The sequence below is a fragment of the Camelus bactrianus genome, chromosome 3 (assembly GCF_048773025.1).
Source record: "Camelus bactrianus isolate YW-2024 breed Bactrian camel chromosome 3, ASM4877302v1, whole genome shotgun sequence".
Lineage (NCBI taxonomy): Eukaryota > Metazoa > Chordata > Mammalia > Artiodactyla > Camelidae > Camelus > Camelus bactrianus.
In genome coordinates, this window is record NC_133541.1 from 54,706,270 (window position 1) to 54,723,803 (window position 17,534).

Here is a 17,534-nt window from a genome sequence, read left to right on the forward strand (position 1 = left end):
TAATTACCTTGCTATTTTAGATGAAATTATTTAAATCTATGAATAAATGTTAATATTGTCAGTTGTATCTTTTTGTACCATCTGTATGCCCATTTCTTTATTAATGAATTAGAACGCCACAGGTATAAAGTTTTTAAATAACATTTTCTTTCTGATGATAGAAACAATAGTTGTACTGTATTAAAAACTTGGGAAATAAAAACACAAAGAAAAAAAAAATCACCCAAAGTTTTACTGCATAGAAAGAAGTACTATTAACATTCTAGTAACTCTCCTTTCAGTCTTTTGTTCACATATATTTTAGGTTTTAAGAATGACTTTTCTTTCTTTTCTAGTCATGGCAAAGATTGAAAAACAAACGAGATTTGAACAGTATACTACCTTTAAGAGCTGCTATCCTGAAAAGATAACTGGCCTCTATTTCTTAATAAAGAACAGTGGTAACATCATAAAGCATTTTGTTTACCTTCATCATGGTTTCTTTTTAATTGTTCTTCTTGTTTTCATGTTTTATTCTTAAGAGGACATACTTATATAAAGAGTGCATATTTTATTATGACAGTTCCTAATAAAAGCTTTTGATTTAAAGATGTATTTTTGAAAATGTTTACATTGACGATTAGTAATATTATAGCATGAATTTTTCAGGAGATCAGATAAAATATTTTTGGGGGAATTATCTAAACAAATAAAAGGTTTTTGATATAACTTTAATTAATTGTACCTTGTACCATATGCTAATCCTGAAGAAATAATGCAGACTTTTTTAAAAAGAGTCTGATTCATACATACTGAAAGTATAACTTACAGTAGATAGTTTGTTGCCTAAGTTTGTTCTAGTAAAGTGAAGATTCAAGTCAGTTATTCAGTTACTTGAAACAAAATGAAATCTTTTATTTCAGTGAAATCAGAGAAATACCGGACAATTGCCTTAAGTCTTCACTTGACTCATCAGGATAGAATGAGGCTTTGGTCATGTCTGTATTGGAATTTCATTAGTACCTCACATGCTTTTGGTGTACTCAAGATTGCTTTATATTTTGTGTTGAATCAATAGTACATTTTGCACTGTAGTAACATGAGCACTAACTCTGTGTTGTACAGCAGTTAGGGATTTGTTTTAAAAACTCAGTCCAGTGTAGGCATTTTGAAAAGATTAAGTGCTCTGTGCTTTATGATAGCTTAGTGCAATATGCACTTTTGCTTTACTTCCCATTTTCCTGCTTCTATTTTCCCTGTGACATGAAGCAGCAGAAACTGAAAGATCAAAGTTGAGATTATGTCCTATTGATGGTATCAGAGTTTTTTCTGCATACAATCATAGGCTTATAATCTAAACTGGAATTTTAAGACAGTAAGCCACTATAAAATGTTTTAGGTAAGACATAACAAAATTATTATAAATAAAAGCTTAATGTTTGTAAAGATATCTTTTTTAGTATTTCTTTTCCACATAAAGAAATAGTGGTGGCTGCTAAAAAAGCTACAGTGTTTATTAAGATCATTTTTGGTTTATGTAAATATTTGTAAATTGGTCAGTGCCTGTAAATTTAAATATAAATAATCTTAAAAACAATTTAAACTTTTTCAAAAAAACTGTGTACAACCTCTTTTAGACCTGCTGTAGCACAGTTTGTACCTCTAATGTTTTTGGGGTTTTTGCAGACCAATTCAAATGCTATAAGACTTTTGCTTTTCTTTGACTTGTAAAAGGTGCATATTTTCATTTTTTCTTTAAGTTTAAATTTTTGTATGATCAAATGGAATAAAGTTTCTATATGGAAATTGTTGATGTGGTTTTTTTGTGTTTTCTATGGAAGTCTTTACTTTTGAGATGAGATTAAGGCTGTAGTTACTATCTGGAACTGAACTGAATCCAATTATTGTGTGTGTTTATTTCGATTTTACAGAAAGAATCTTGGAATCAAGTTCATTCTTGGTTAAGCCAACTAGCCACATCAACACCCTATTTCTCTAGCATTATTAAGATTAAAGCTTTCCACACAGGTGAACTTTTCATTTTACTGATGTTTAATGCTTTTGAAGCAATTAAAATTGCTTTATAAACTAATTCTTTTTCTTGGAAATTTTCCTAAAATGTGTTTTATGCTGTGTGACTCTAATTCTTTATCAGAATGTGTTGAGTATAATTAATATTTTAATGATGACTCTGAGTAATAATTATAAACAATAAACAGTAGCCATAGTACTCCATAGTATTCTTGTGCAGCTCTCAGGTTTGGGTAAGTGTGTGAGGCCTTCTGCCCCTACAGTATTATGACATTTCCTAGTAAAGCCCAGAATTTACCATGGACTTCTTCACGGTCACTGTTTTCTCAGCTTTCAGTGACGACCCCCACCCTCCCCATCTTAATGCTGCTGCTTTTCAGCTACATCACTGTAACAAATAGATCAAGAAGTAAACTTAAACCCAATTGTGAAACAATAGACTGAAGCCTAAGATTATGCACTTTGTGACAGCCAAGTATGTCAGATAAGTGGGCTGTTAATATATGAGAGAATTTTTTAGACTTTTAAATTATTTTCAGTATGAATTACTTATTTGTGTCGTGAATAATACATTCTTTTATTTTCTATTTATATTCATTTGGCCATTTCTGTATATTTGCATGTGTTACCACTCAAGAAAGTAGTGTTTGAAAGTTTAAAGTGTGCATTCTGTATCGCAGTTCTAAATTTTGGATTGGTTTGAGCTAGTATCTTCACAGATAAATCTTTGTTGACTTTGGTTCGTGTTCCTAAGAAATTTTGAGTTAAACGGAGGGAATATACAATGGTTGCCTGTAGTTTGGTTTAGTGTTTAATGGATTCCCACAGCTGCAGTTAGTTCCTTTTTGTCCTAGTGAGCAGACACGTTTGGGATTACTAATGGAAAAGCCTAGCTCGTGTAAGAGAATGCATGTTGCTGATGTTTAACCGGGTTTAGTGAACCCTGGAAGGCTGGACTCTGCTGTTTTCCATCTCATGCCTCCTAGCTGATGCTTCTGTGTTGTACCTAAGCTACCTGCAGTTCTTTGCTCCCAGACCTAATACATGCATACAAGCTAGTGTAACTGCTGAATACTACCCAGTTTATGTTTATTATATTTAACAACTCTTTAAATAGAATTTGCTGCATTTAAAAATCAGTGTTAGCTCTTCTAGCCACAAAGTCATGCTTATGAGTAAAAAGAATATGTATTGTAAAGATATCTCTACCTGTTGTACCTAGTTAGCAGGTCTGGTCCTGTTCTTTTCAGTGCAGGGAACATTAATTAAGCACCTACTGTGGGCTAAGTACTTTGCTAGGCTTCTGTGCTTAGAAGAGATATGGGAATAGTGGGACAAAGATGAGTAACAAACTTACAAAGTTTACTAGGGGAAAGAGACACAAACATAATTTGAATGTACGACACTGGAAACCTGAAACAGTGGGCTTAAGCTGGGGATTTCAGAGAAAGGTGTGATCTTGAATGATGAGTAACCAGGTAAATAAAGATGGATAGAACCTTTCAGGCAGAAGGAATTGTGTAAAAAAAAGGTACAGTGATGTGACTTGATAAATGTTAGGAACTCCTGACTTCTAAAGATGAGACCAGACACGTTAAGATGTAGGTTGTTAGTCAGCATTTATCTTCCCAAGGACCTTGGGCTTTTTAGTCTTTGAGCAATGGGAAGCCACTGGGGGCTTTTAAGAGTAGGCATAACATGATCCAACCAAAGATCTCGGCCTTTGGGTTGAATTTCAGACAGAAAGGTTGAATTGGCCTTTGGTCAATGTTGGGGAAATTACTCCTCTTCAAAGTTTAAAATTTGTGGATATTAAAGTTTCCTGGCTGAATACAGGGGTCACTGAGGAAGAGAATACACAATTCATTGATTTGCAAATATAAAGGGAGCCAATATAAACAGTGCTTCAAAACTGATGTTTCCCACTGGGTCACTTGACTAGTAAGGAGACCTTGAGCAAGCTAGGGACCCAAACTCTTCTGAGCCTGTTTTCTCATCTATAAAACGAGCATTGCAGTTTAAATTTCCACAGCAGAGTTGTGAGAGGATAATGAAAGTGAGACCCTTAGCCGGGTGTCTGAACTAGTAGTAAGTGTTCTGCTCAGTAAGGAGTAAGTCATTCCTTGGTTGGGATAAGGGCCCATGGAGGAGCTCAGCTGGGCTCCAAGACTAAAGCCTACCAAACCCACCCTAGAGGAGAGGCAGGAGTTGGGTGCCTTCACTCCTTTCAACTCCCGGCGCAGCGGGAGCCTGCGCCCCTCGGATGGTGCTCTCCAGTTGCCCAAAGGGCCCGCAGGGATCTGCCTGCATGGGGGAGGGGAGGGCTCGGGGGAGGGGGTGTGTGTGTGGCTGGTGGGGGCGGGGGCAGTTGGCAGACGCGCGGGAAGAGGAGAAGCAGAGCCGGGGCCTCAGAAGCTCCGTGGCGAAACTTTTTGACGCCTTCTATTTAAAGTCGCAGGGCTCGCCCGCCCCCGGGCGGGAACCCGAGCCGCCCCGCGGGGACAGGGCAGGGTAGGGCCGGGCCGCGCCACAGGGGCCGTCAGAGGGAGAACACCAGGCGCGGCGCGGGCGGTTCCGGCTCCAGCTCCGGCCCGGGAGAGGCGCGATGGCGAGCAGCGACAGGCACCACGCCGCGGAGAGCGCCCTCGGCTCCGACGGGGACGAGGAGGCGACCCGGGAGCTGGACACCGAGGAGGAGTCGGAGGGCGAAGAGGACGAGACGGCCGCGGAGTCGGAGTCGGAGCCGGACGCCAGGTAGCGTGGGCCCCTCGCTCTAGGCCTGCAGCCCGCCGCGCCCGGGCCCGGAGTGCGGCCGCCGAGGGAGGGCAGGTGCTTCGCAGGCGGACGCCGTCCCCTCCCTTTCCCTCTTTAAGCCCTAGGGTTCCTTTCTCTCGAGCTAAGCACTTTCTCTCTGGGGGCGCTGCCTTGGTGAAGAACTTGAAGGTGAAGGTGCTTGCTGTCAGCTGGAGTGACAGGCCCGCCTGCAGCCGCAAAATTCGTCCCCCTCCCCCTTCCTCCTTCATTACTGCCCACCTGACCCCACCGGCTCCTTGTGACTTGCTGCGCTGTTTATTCCTGGGGATTTACTTCGCGTCCTGCCTCACGGCAGATATGTGCTGAAACGCTTACGTTTGGCCCAAAGCCTAGGAACAATTTTGAAAGCCTGAGCTAGAGGAGAAGAGGGTTTAGATTGGGGGTGGAAGTGGAGAAGGTTGTTCTGGAAACGTGAATTGCCTGGAAGTCTCTTGGCTACCCAGCACTGGACTAGGTTGCTAGAAGAAGACTTAATTTTCGTACAAAGACCCATAAATTCTTAGGAGAAAATAAGCATGAATTTCAGTCACCCCTGTTAAAATTCTGGTGCTTTTTTTTTTTTTTTTTTGTCTCAAAATATCAACGTTTCAGTGAATACAATTAGGTAATACTATATAAAAATATAGATCTCCCTCCATTTCCATCTCCCTGCCTCCCTCCTTTCATGTAAGCCCTAAAATGCGAACAGTAGTAATCACTGCCTCTCTATTTGAATTTGTTACCGCTTTCACTTGTTCTCTTTGAGTATTGGGAAGAGGGGGTTGGTTTGTTTTTAGTTTTAGGTTTCTTGTTTGTTTGGTTTTTGGTGTGTCAGTCTGTTGTGGCCCTTTCTAAATCTATTAATCTCAGTAGAAAGGCTTTGTAGGTGACAGATGGAAGTGCCCGTCTTAGCCAAAGTAAGTGCTGCCCAACCAAAACCAACAGAGCTGAAGCTAAAATAGCCCACAGAGTGGCTTTGATTAGGGTGAATTGTCAGTCAGATGAGAAGTCTGGAATATCAGTCACATATTGACCAAGCAACTACCAAGTAGGAAGCAGGCATAGTCCCTGCCCTTTATGGAAGAAGTTAGGAAGCAATATGGGGACTATGAGCCTATGTGCTGAATACATGAGGGAGTGGAGAAGGCCAGACCATGGTACTGTGGAAGGTGAGAAGAGTGTATAAATCTGTGGCTGCCTTCAGAAGTAGTAGACATAACCTGGGCCCTGGAGATTGGCCAAGAGAGCCAAGAAGGAGAAGCATAAGAGAAGTCCCTTGTAGGAGATGGAACAAGGGACCTGTGATTTCTTGGCGATGAGAAGGGGAAGCCTGTCAATCCTAGCCTTTATAACCTTTTCCCTTAATGGTGTCCAGGGTCCTCATACCCTTGCCCAACCAAAATTTGCCCTCCAGAGAATCTGAAAACTCACTTAACTCTAAAGTGTGAGCAGCTGACAGTGATTCAAAGTACCACTTTGGGGTTGCATTGCCCTTTGACAAAGTCAAGATCTTCAGGTAAAGCTGTGGTTTATATACAGTAAACTTCAGCCTGCTTTAACTACAGATGGTAAGGTGGACACCAGGCCAAGGGTCAGAATGAGTGAAACGTGAAAACAGGAAAACGTGAGAGAAGAAGGAGATGGTGGTGGAGGCCTTGAAAACCATCACATTTAAAAATTTTGGATTTGATAACATGGGTAACAAGAAATCAGTAAACTTCTGAACAAGATTTAGGAGAACAGACTGGTGTTGTTGGGAAATAAATCTGCTGGGCAGATTGGAAACTTGGGTTTGGGGAGGCCTCAGATCAGAGATCAGAGAGGCTGTAGTAGAAAGAAAAAAGTCTAAGGATTTGGTCCATGGTGGGAGCAAGGGGAAAAGAGGTGGCAGCTGTAACTCCTTTCACTACAGAGATGTCAGTTGGGAGGAACTCCTATAGGAACTGGGACTCCTCGAATTTCTTCTACTTTAAAGCGTCAGAAACCACACCATTTTGTGGGTGTGAGTTTACAAACGTGGCCTAAAGTTCTTCTGAGCCTAGAGGTGAGAACTTGAAATATTCTCTAATGGATGGAAAGTAAGAATGATGGGACATTCTTCCTCCCAGCTCCTCCACCAAAGTTTTACAATTAAGAGAGGAACCACTCACTCTGTGCCAGTCCCGTTGCTAAGTGTTTCCATTTGTTTTCTCATTTTAACTATCCTGTTTTATAGGAGGAAACTGAGGCTTTATGTAATTTACTGAGGGTATAAGGCAAGAAAACATTAGAACCAAGATGTGAGCCTGGGTCTGTTTACTCCACGCCACTGCTAGACTTCCAGCACCCCGCTTCTTTCAGAGGAGAGACCCTTCCTTACTGTAGGGGAAACTCAAATGGCTCCAACCTGCTACAGGGAGGTTCTACAGTGAAAGGTTACTAGAAGACCTCATGTTTTTGAATAATAGTGGGAGTTTTTGCCTTCTTGGATGGAAAAGTTGTCTTTGCATTTTCTCAGAGATAAGAACCATTTGCAGAAGTTGGATTACAAACTGATTTTTTTTTTTTTGAATTGAGAGGCAAATAAAAGTAAATGAATGGAAACAGCTTAAGTAATAATAACAAAATGATTGGGGTATCTATTTAATGTAGTATTAATAAGGCATTAAAATGTTATTTATGAAGATTTCTAACAATATGGAAAATGCATATATTGAATTTGAAAAAAGTTTATTGTTTAATTTAGAATGATTTCATTATGAAATAAAGTATATATTGGAAAAGGGCTTAAAAGGTTAATAAAGGTTAACATAATAAATAACATAATAAAGGTTATAGTAACTTTTGTTAACCTTAAGTTTAAAAAAGATTAATTGTGATTGTATCTGAGTGATGATGGGACAATGGTCGACTAAAATTTTTACTTTGTATTTATCTATATTTTTTGGTTTTTCTGTAATGAACAGATAGTGCACTTTATTATCAGAAAATTTACTTTTAAAAATTCAAAAGGTACAAAGTGTAATCTGCTTGTGAATCTTTTCTTTGTCCTTCCAGGAATAATGTATAGAATTATCTATAGCCACCTTTCTGAATCAAGGAAAAAAAAATCACCTTTAATTGTAAAATGTTTTTTTGGTGCAGGAAAGCTCACCATTACAATGCCAATACTTACATTGGATCAGAGAACTACCCTTCCCTTCTGATAGGTCATTCAGTGATATGAATATGATATATGGCATGAAGAGGCCTGAGTGGGAACCCGTTTGCCATTCCATCTCGGGCAAATTCCCTATCCTCTCTGAGCTCCAATTTTCTCATCTGTAAAATGGGGTAATTTTACAGATTCGTAAAAAAGGATGATCAGTAATAATACCTAATTCATAAGGTTGTCATAGGATAAAGTAAATTGTGTGAACATGTGTTAGAGTGCTTAGCCTTTGGTAGGTCCCCAATAAGCTTTAGTTTCTCACATCCCTTCAGATGGACCATTAGTGGCAGCAGACCTACCTTCTGCCCACCATTCCTCAATGAGGGGAGAGTGATAGCTCCATTTTCTATATGAGGAATGGTTCTATTCCACTTTGGCTTTCCTGTATTCATTCAGTCATTGAACACTCATGGAATGCCTACTAATTGCCTTGGACCATGCTAGCAATATAGAAATTAAAGACTCCGTTACTGTCCTCAAGATATTTATGATCTACGTGGAAAAACAGAAAAACATAATTATGTCATCAACTGCTATAAGAGATTTAAGGAAGAAAATATCTGTATGAAGCACCTCAAAATAGGGAGAAAGTCCCAGGATCCATCCTTCCTGGAAGGATTGGGGTAGGCCTCATCAGGGGCCTTTGGAGCAGGGTCTTCAATCATACTGAAGTGCCCAGGGGGCTAGTAGTTTGTGGATATCAAGAAAAGATTTTCATGGTGCTAAAACTTCATACAAAAGTTGTACATAAAATGCAGCTCAATAAAACACACAGGATTTGAGAGCTGGGAGAGGCTATAGAAACATCTTTTCCCAACCAGTCCTTTTACAGATTCAGAAACTGAGCGTCAGGGGACGTTTGTTCAAAGTCATGACTGTTTAGCTGTAGAATTAGGACTAAGTCCAGGTGTCTGGACTCCAATCTAATGTTCATTAGTTTATTCATTCAACAGCTATTTATTGAACCCTTACTATGTGCCAGTCATTTTCTAGGCACAAAGGATACTGCAGTGAATAAAGTGAACAAATTATCCCTGCCCCTCTTTGAGTGACTTTCCAGTTTGAAGAGACAAATAAACAAATAAATGTGTAATGTGTCAAGTGACAACATGAGAACAAATACAGCAGGTTAAGAGTTTTGTTGTTTTGGTGGAGAAAGTCTCTGTGATGAGGTGACATTTGAGCAGAGACTGAAGGAATTGAGTGTTCTAGGCAGAGGAGAGCTGGCACAAGGGCACTAAGGCAGGAATGTGTGTGGCTTGTTTGAGAAACACAAGGAGGTCAGGTTGCTGGAACCGAGTGGATAAGGGAGGGACTGGTGGGAGATGAGTCTAAGAGATGGTTGGGTTGCAGATAATGTAGGACTTTGTAGGCTGTAGTAAGAACTTCAGATTTTATTCTAAGTAAAATAGGAGGCTGGGTTCTGCCTTCCATACTACTCAGAGTTTAAAAAAATAAACAAAACAAAAAAACATGATGATTACATTATCCCATTAAATAGTAAGCACCTATACATTCATGTATTCATTGAACACCTACTATGTGCCAAACACTGTACTAAATGTTTCAAACATATGGCATCCTGTACAGAGGGAGATATGTAAATAGACACATGATTTTTGTATTTTTCTGATGGTAGTCCAAAAAAGCCCAACTCTTTCCCACAGACCACTTAAGAAAATTTTCAGAATTTCTGTCTTGGATCATTATCTGTTGGTCAATTTTAATTTCTCTATTCAAGCACAGAGGATTTTTGCTACAGTAGTACCCAAAACTTAAAAATTACCTTCAATGGCAACTTTGCCAGTACCTGTGTTAAAAAGGTCTGCCTAAGCTGATAGAATTAAAATTATTAGTGACATTTATGTTTGACTAATCATTCTAAGAAACAAACCTTTTGGAAGGTGAGGGGAGTTTGTAAATGGTTTTTGTTATCAGTATGGAGCATTCTGTTGCTGTGTATCTATTTATATGATGTCTCCCGCTGCTGTGCTTACCTAGGTGTTTTGACAAGGATGTTATTTGAGCCAGCCCTCTTTTGAGGTCAGTGGAAAGAGCTGAGATGGGAGGGGTGACAGTTTAGGATGCCAGAGACTGAGGGAGGAGAGAAGATAAAACAGAGGTGGTTGGAGCCAGGATTTGAAGAGCTATTTAAGTGTTGGCTGCATGGGGATTACATGCCCTTGGTGAGACTTTGACTCAATGTAGGGGACTACAACAAGAGTTGGATTTTTTTCCTCTTAAAACAGCAAAACTACTAAAGTGTAGGGCATATTAACTGATAGAGTTTTGCAAAAAAAAAAAGTGTCTTATATTCCCTGGATATTCTGACCATAGGCTCAATGAAAGCCTTGACTCAGTTCAGACAACATAGCCAAAATCCCCTTCCTTCCTACAGAAAAAACAAAAAAATAAAACCCCCCAAACCTTAGAGAATCAAGTACAAGAGACTGGATGTGGTTTGTATCTGAAATAGTGATCTTTAATTTAGTCCGTATTATCCAATAGAAATTATGGATAATAAAATAATTACAATGTGAACTACATATGTAATTTTATATTTTCTAATAGCCACATAAAAAAATAAAAAGAAACAGGTGAAATTAATTTCAATAATATATTTTATTTAACTCAATATTCAAAATATCATTTCAACATGTAATCAATATAAAAGCTATTAATGGGATTTTTTTGTGTTAAGTCTTTGAAATGTGGTATGTGTTTTACATTTGCAGCACATCTCAATAACCCCCACCTGGCTATGTTTTAAGTGCTCAATAGCCACATGTGGCTAGTGGCTGCCGTGTGGACAGTACAGGCCTGATGATACCTAGAAGTCCATTAGCTTCACTGGAATCCAGAGAACTCCATTGGTAGTGAGTTCTATATTCCTGGCCCTATGGTAGGCACTAGGGACATAAAGGTGATTGGATGACACAGTTCCTTCTTAAAGGCACTCACAGCCAAGTGAGGGGAAGCAGTTAACTCCAAAATAATGTCATAAGCACTACACTACAGATGTTAATAAAGAATAGAAAAAAGACATATATTCTTCTTAAAATAAAATTTAGAAAGGTTTTGCAGAGATGGTATTGCAGCTGGGCAGAAAGATATTCCAGACAGATATTACATATTCCTTTAGTTCCTGATTTCAGCTCTTGTGCTAATTACTGCTCTGTCTAATCTTTGTTTTTCTCATCCAGAATCACTCAGGATTTCCAGGACTGGGAATATTTGTTGAATCATAAGTGAATGGCTTGAATAAATGTGTGAATGTATGAGCAAGTGAACATCAAGTCATCCAGACTCCCTTGAGAAGCAAACTGAGTTGGAATGTTGAACTTGTCAGATCAGGTAGAATTTCATTAGTTGCTTACTATTGGTTTTCCAGGAATTGACAATAGCCAGGGACTGTGGAAACACAGTAGCTTGGAGGGGACAGTGATAAGTACTGAGGGATTGTTCAATTAGGATGTCTACAATTATCATTCCCACCTTCTATGACTCACTGGGAAGCCTCCCCTAAACTGACCCTTGAGCCACATCATAGATGGAAGGATAAGAGTAGGCTTTGCTTTTTGCCCAGAGAAAAATCCTCTATTAAGGCAACTGGGGTGTATTCAGTTCCAAAATTCCACATCCTAATCTGATAAAGTCCAAGATATGTGGGATGATTAATTGATGCTACCAAACTCTAAATGCTTAAAGCCCTCTCATGGAGCCATTACCATGTTGTCTTAGTTTAGGTACACTTCTCTTAAAAAAAATAAATCCACATGCTAAGCAGAAATTTACATTGACCACAAATTTCCTCTTAATGGCTGAGTTTACTAGGTCATTTAAAATTATTGATTTGTAAATAAAATGAATTTCCTCCTATAATAAATTTGTTAAATTAACATTTATTAAGTGGAACATAGGGTGCTGGATGGTGAGCAGCAGTTTGATGGAAGACCTCAAGAGAAACTGAAATAGAGAAGTTTACTGCTGACAAGTCCTGGAGGATGTATGGGGCATACCTCGAGGGGCCATTGGGGACGTCAGCGCAGAGTACAGACAGAGGGAAAGGCAGAACCTGGGACAGATGCCTTTAAGAGGGCCTTTGGGTAGAATGCTTTGGGGTTCCTGGCCTAAATCTGGATCAGTCAACTCAAAATGAGATTGGGACTTTGGTAAACTTCACAGGGGTCTTATCTAAAGCGAGCACAAGGGAAAGGAGTAGAAAGGTCGGGGAGACTACTGATCACAAGGACTGTTGGGGAAGTCATATCAGGGACTACTCTGATCCAGGGTGTGTCCTTGCATGAGGGGGTTGGTGTCAGTTTAAGGCCCCTGCAGGCCACTTCATCCAACAAAATGGATGCCAAAGCAACAATGCCATGGTGTAGCTTAGCTAAAATTGAGACACTTCCAATTTCAGAAATGTATATAACTGTAAGAAAAGAGGCTCATTCACTCAACAGATATTTATTGAGGACCTACTGTGTGTGAAACAATGTAAATTAAACCTAGAATGAGTGAACAAAACAGGGTTTCTAATCTTTAGCATTTACTCTCTGGAGAGGGCAGACATTAAACAAGTAATCTCACAAGTAACTAGTTGAAGCCAACGCATTGGTAAAATGAATGGAGGCCTAGGGTTCTACTAAGACCCTGGTCCTTCTAGTCCCAGTTTCTGAAGACTCCTTGCTCATTCCCCTGGGAGTTTTCTGTCAGCCTCCAGGTCATCGTGCTAGCAACTTCTCCATCTGCCTTCAGCAGAAGGTTTCACTGTCCTGTGGTCCAAGTACGGCCGGAAAGCCTGGCTGCTGATGACACTTATCTTAAATGAGACTTTAGCATCATCTTCCAGACCCGTTTATGTTTCTGATGGATGAACAAAGACCCAGAGAAGTAAGGGAAGCCAGCACCAACTCAAGGAATAACCAGTCTATTCCAAGCACAATCGCTTGTTGAGTTATTTTCACAATAGCTCTGATACAGGCATTATTTTCACCTGCATTTTATGGAAGAGAAAATGGATCTCGCAATCTTGAGTAATTTACCTAACATCAGACGGCTAGTAGGTATACTAGGATGCTAACCCTAGTCTAATGGTAGGGACAGTGCTGGAATGCTCATGAGTTCAGTGCTCAAGATTTTACACACAGCTGGTCTTTATTAGCCAACTTCTTTCTTTTTTTATTTGAGACTACATTTACTTAAAAAATAATTATTTCAAGTTATTTCTAATTTCAAAAGCAAAGCATAGAAGACCCAGAAAATCTATGTAGTAGCTAATCCTGACCAACACCTTAGCTATATTAAGTTTCCTAATGTGTAATAGGGAGAGTAGGTCTTATGTTTAAAAATAGTTGTTAGGCAATCCAGTGTGATTGAATTTTCATAAGGTCAGAAGTAGCAACACCAAAATAACTTCTTTGCGTGCTCTGTGGGATCATATGCTAAATGTTCAATAGGTATTTACTCATAATATCTATGAAATTCAGATCCTCTGTTTAAAAGACAGAATTTGTGTTGGATTTAGCGTGCTACAGTTTGACGTTTTCATATCTGGGATTTTTTTTTCCCCAAGAGAGAATGAGGAAAAGAGAATGAGGCAGCAGTCTGTCTCTTCAAGTTTTAGGATCTCCAAGAAGGACTTCAGTAAATCCTCTCTTCATCCAGCACCGTTTTGGGCATAAGCCAGATGACAGTGCAGAAACACTTGATAGGACTGAGAGGACATGGATGACATCCTGGCTCTGCCACTTACTAGTTGTGTGACTTGGGGCAGGATCACCTCTCTGCATCTCTACCATGGCTCTCAGGGCCCTACCTGACTGCGTTCCTCCCTCAGCTCAGCTCCCTCCCTCCCTCTGTGTTCACTACATTCCAGCCATGCTGGCTTCTTTCTGAATCTCCTGCCCTGTTCCTGCAGCCAAGTCTTCACACTTGCTGTTTTCTCTCCCTGGAACACTTCTTTCCCAAATCCACTCTTCAGATTCAGTGTAAATGCCACTTTCTTAAGGAGGCTTTCCTCAACCACCCTGCCTGAGGGGCTCCCTTGATGTCTTTCAGTATCACGCTGTTCAGTATTTCACTTTTCATGGCACCTACCACTGTTTGAAATGGCATCTTTATGTTTGTTTATTGTTTAGTGCTATTCCACCAGAGTGGAAGCCCCGTGAGGGCAAGGGCCTTGCTTCTCTTCTTTGCTGCATCCCCAGCAGCTAGCACACAGTGTCTGGCACACAGCAGATGCTTAAGAAATGGTGGTTAAGTGAGTAAGTGGCTGGATTGCACCACAAAATGTTTCATCCCAGGATCTCAAGTTTCCTTCTCTCAGGTCAACACCCCTGTTCATCAGGCTTTTAAGGAATCACCTTGTTAGTTGTCAAAACAAGGGCATGGAGAATGAGAGCTGAGAGTGTCTTTGAAGTTGGAAAATGCAAGTCAAGGGAGAGAGATTAATGACATAGAAATGCAAACACCTTTGAGAGAGTTATTAGCTTAAACCTATCAGCATCTGTTTTAGATTAGATTTCCTTTGGAACAAATTCCTTCAAATACAGGCTCTAAGAGACTCTCCTGGAAGAAAGGGGGACCAGGAAGGGGAAAGTGGGTGCTTAGAAGGGGAGTGAGAGGGCACTAAAGGCAGAATGGCCCTACAGCTGTGCCCCAGTCTGTCCTGCTCAGAGGAGGAAGCTAAGGATATTACCTAGGAAACTGCAGAAAACATCTTTCTCCAAACCCTCAGCGTCAGATCACTAATAGCTCTGGGAAGGAGTGATGTTCTTATTTTCCTGAGAAAATCCAGGACACAAAAGAGGCATGGGGATAGGGAGAAAGCATATAGTGTTGATATATGAACTAAAATTGCCTGATAACTAAATGTGTAGTTTAACTGGCTGATAGAGTTAAGACTCCTACTTCATTTATATATTTGACCCTTTGGAAGAAAAGCCTTGTGGAGTCCTTGGATAGCAACCTCGGCTGGCAAGGAGGTGCAGGGTAATGCAGCCTCTGTGGCTGTAGGACCAAGGCAGAGAGAGGACTGCCAGCATCAGAAAATCAGGACCTTATCATCTGAATAAATGACAAGAATCAATGACCTACTTTATCTTAGAGGAAAATGGCAAGAAGTGACAACCACTTCTTAAGAGTTTTCTGTTTCTCTCTGCTCTAGTTCATCTTTGCTGCCAAAGTTTCCATTTGTCAATCCCGTAAATTTCCTTGGATTGAGTTTGCATAGTTTAAGAGTTTAGAATCACAATAGGATAAACTTACCCTAGCCACAGTATTGAAACCCAGAGCTGCCATATGCTTCATGACCACAATATGCTGCCAGGAAATTTTTAAAAACCTACTTCAGATCTGAAAGGACTAATCCTCATCCACATGCCTCTGCATTGCAAATATTTGAAGTGCTGTTGAACATAGAGTTACAGACCCCAGGAGAGGTTTGAGATGAAGTAGCACCAACTTTAGCATATACCTTTCAGGTGCTGGCAGCAAAAAAATTCTTGATCAATCTCAGTTTGACTTCAGGAATTAGAGTCCCAGACTTGGCATCTCTCCTGGAGTTGTTAAGGCCTTAGCACGCACAGTTCTCCAGAAGATACTGCTGAGAACCATTTGACCCCACATCCGTAGCTGGGATATACTCCCAGAAGCACACATAACTCTCCTTGATTTGTGCTTTGTTTAAATTTTGAGGTAAGCCCAGGAGTGAACTTCAACCTGGACTGCGCATATCTCACCAGTGTCTCTTCTTTCATTTCCTTGGTCGGGTATCAGAAATGCCAAAGCTTTCTCGTTAGTGTGTGTGAATACATTTCAGGGTCATATTACAATGGTCTACTCCTAAAGCCCCACTGCAATAAGTATCAGCTTTGAACCAGCATAGGGCCTGGGGTGATGTCCCTGCGGCCACAGAGAGGGACAATGGGAACAGCTCTCTCAGCATAACCATAAATGGTTTTTCTCTAAATTCAGGTTTCAGTGTGATCAGAAAAGTAGCATTCTGGCACTAAGAATGATTTTATTTTACATTTCTGCTTTGTTTAGGGACTGGGTGTAATTCATCTTTGGAACGCATAGCATATGCTCATAGATGTTACTGACTGACTGAGTGATGCAGGGAAGTGTAATTAGAAAATGGGTCAGTTTTGCTTAGTTATACTTTCCAGAGGTAATCATTGTTAAAGAGATTCCTTCTGTCTTAATTATAGCCTTATTAGTAAATTAGAATGTGTAGATCCTCAAAGTTGGGACTTCACGAGGTTAATTCAAACATTGGAAAAGAAAAGGGAGAAAACCAACACCTGGAACATTTGTTATTTGCCTAGTGTTGTACGATGTATTTTACACATCGCATCTCAACACAGCTGCCTTATGATGTACATATTAGTCTCCCTGCTGACATGATGACCTTCAAGTGCAGGAAAGGAAGGGGAAGTAATTCACCTAAGTTTGCACAGCTTGTAACTGGGAAACCCGCAATTTAAGCCCAGATCTCTCTGAGGTGAAAATGCTCTTTCCACATTACCCTGTGCAGGTCTCTCTCTCAGGGGCTTAGCACTGTGGTATATTCTATGATAATGAGCAGTGGTTTCTGTTTCAAGAAACTGATTGTCAAGTGGAAGACACATGGTAATACTAACTGAAATAATTCGAAGTAGCAGTAAATAAACATTGTGGTAGAATTATCAGAGAAGTACTCTGTGAGCAGAGAATTCCAGTAAATCTCAAGTATTGTAAATCATTTAGAGACTGAGCTCACTAACAGCCAGCTCAGTCACATTTTGATTTTCTAAAAACAATTCTCCAGACAGGGCTCACATGGTACCTAGTGTTGATAAGAGTGTGAGTAAGGATGGAAGGCACTTGTACAGGCTACTGATAGGAATGCAAATTAATAAACCTTTCTGGAGGGAAATATGGCAATACATATAAAAAGCCTGAAAAAATAACTTTGTTTATGGCCCTCAAATTCTACTTCCTAAGGTGTTAATTCAAAGGAAACAAATATGCAGAAAGAGGTATCTATAAGGATGTTGTCATAGCGTTTTTTGTAATAGCAAAACCTTGGAAACAATCTAAATGACAACGTGGTGTTGGGTTAAGTGTCATATACTGTGATAGAATGCTATGTTAACCGTTAAATGTGAGGTTGTAGGAGAGTGGTTCTCAAAGTGTGGTCCCCTCTCAGGGTGTCCTCAAGGTCAAAACTGTTTTCATTGTAATACTAAGACATTTGCATTTTTCCCTTTTATTGTCTCATGAAAGTATAGAATGGTTATTGTTGTTTTTGTTTTTATATTAGACTCCACGTTACAACTAATCTTTAAAACACTACAGCTGTCAAGTTTTGATGTGTTATAAAGAATATCCACAATAATATGAAAATTATTCCTCTTTTTCAACTGCGTATCTGTCTGAGGCTAGATTTTCTTCACATACTTGTACTTCATTTACATATATATCTACATTTTGAATACAGAACTGGATATGAGAAGTCAGCTGTCTCCTGTTAAGCCAAACGTTGAATCTGTAAAAT

At 39.9% G+C, this 17,534-nt stretch overlaps 2 protein-coding genes across 6 annotated transcripts in view; both read left to right on the plus strand.

Annotated features, from left to right (window-relative positions):
- Positions 1-1,788, plus strand: part of TENT2 (terminal nucleotidyltransferase 2) — a 55,368-nt gene extending 53,580 nt beyond the window's left edge. For all 4 annotated transcript variants that reach the window (XM_045512323.2, XM_074360191.1, XM_010949251.3 and 1 more), the window contains one exon: positions 336-1,788. In XM_045512323.2, the coding sequence (XP_045368279.1) occupies positions 336-410 (75 nt within the window). In that variant the 3' untranslated portion in view covers positions 411-1,788. The remainder of the gene's footprint in view (positions 1-335) is intronic.
- Positions 1,789-4,446: 2,658 nt separating this feature from the next.
- The window catches only part of CMYA5 (cardiomyopathy associated 5), a 197,841-nt gene continuing 184,753 nt past the window's right edge, over positions 4,447-17,534 (plus strand). Inside the window, exon 1 of one of the 2 annotated variants that reach the window (XM_074360296.1) lies at positions 4,447-4,764. In XM_074360296.1, the coding sequence (XP_074216397.1) occupies positions 4,616-4,764 (149 nt within the window). In that variant the 5' untranslated portion in view covers positions 4,447-4,615. The remainder of the gene's footprint in view (positions 4,765-17,534) is intronic. The other variant, XM_074360286.1, reaches the window with a different exon arrangement.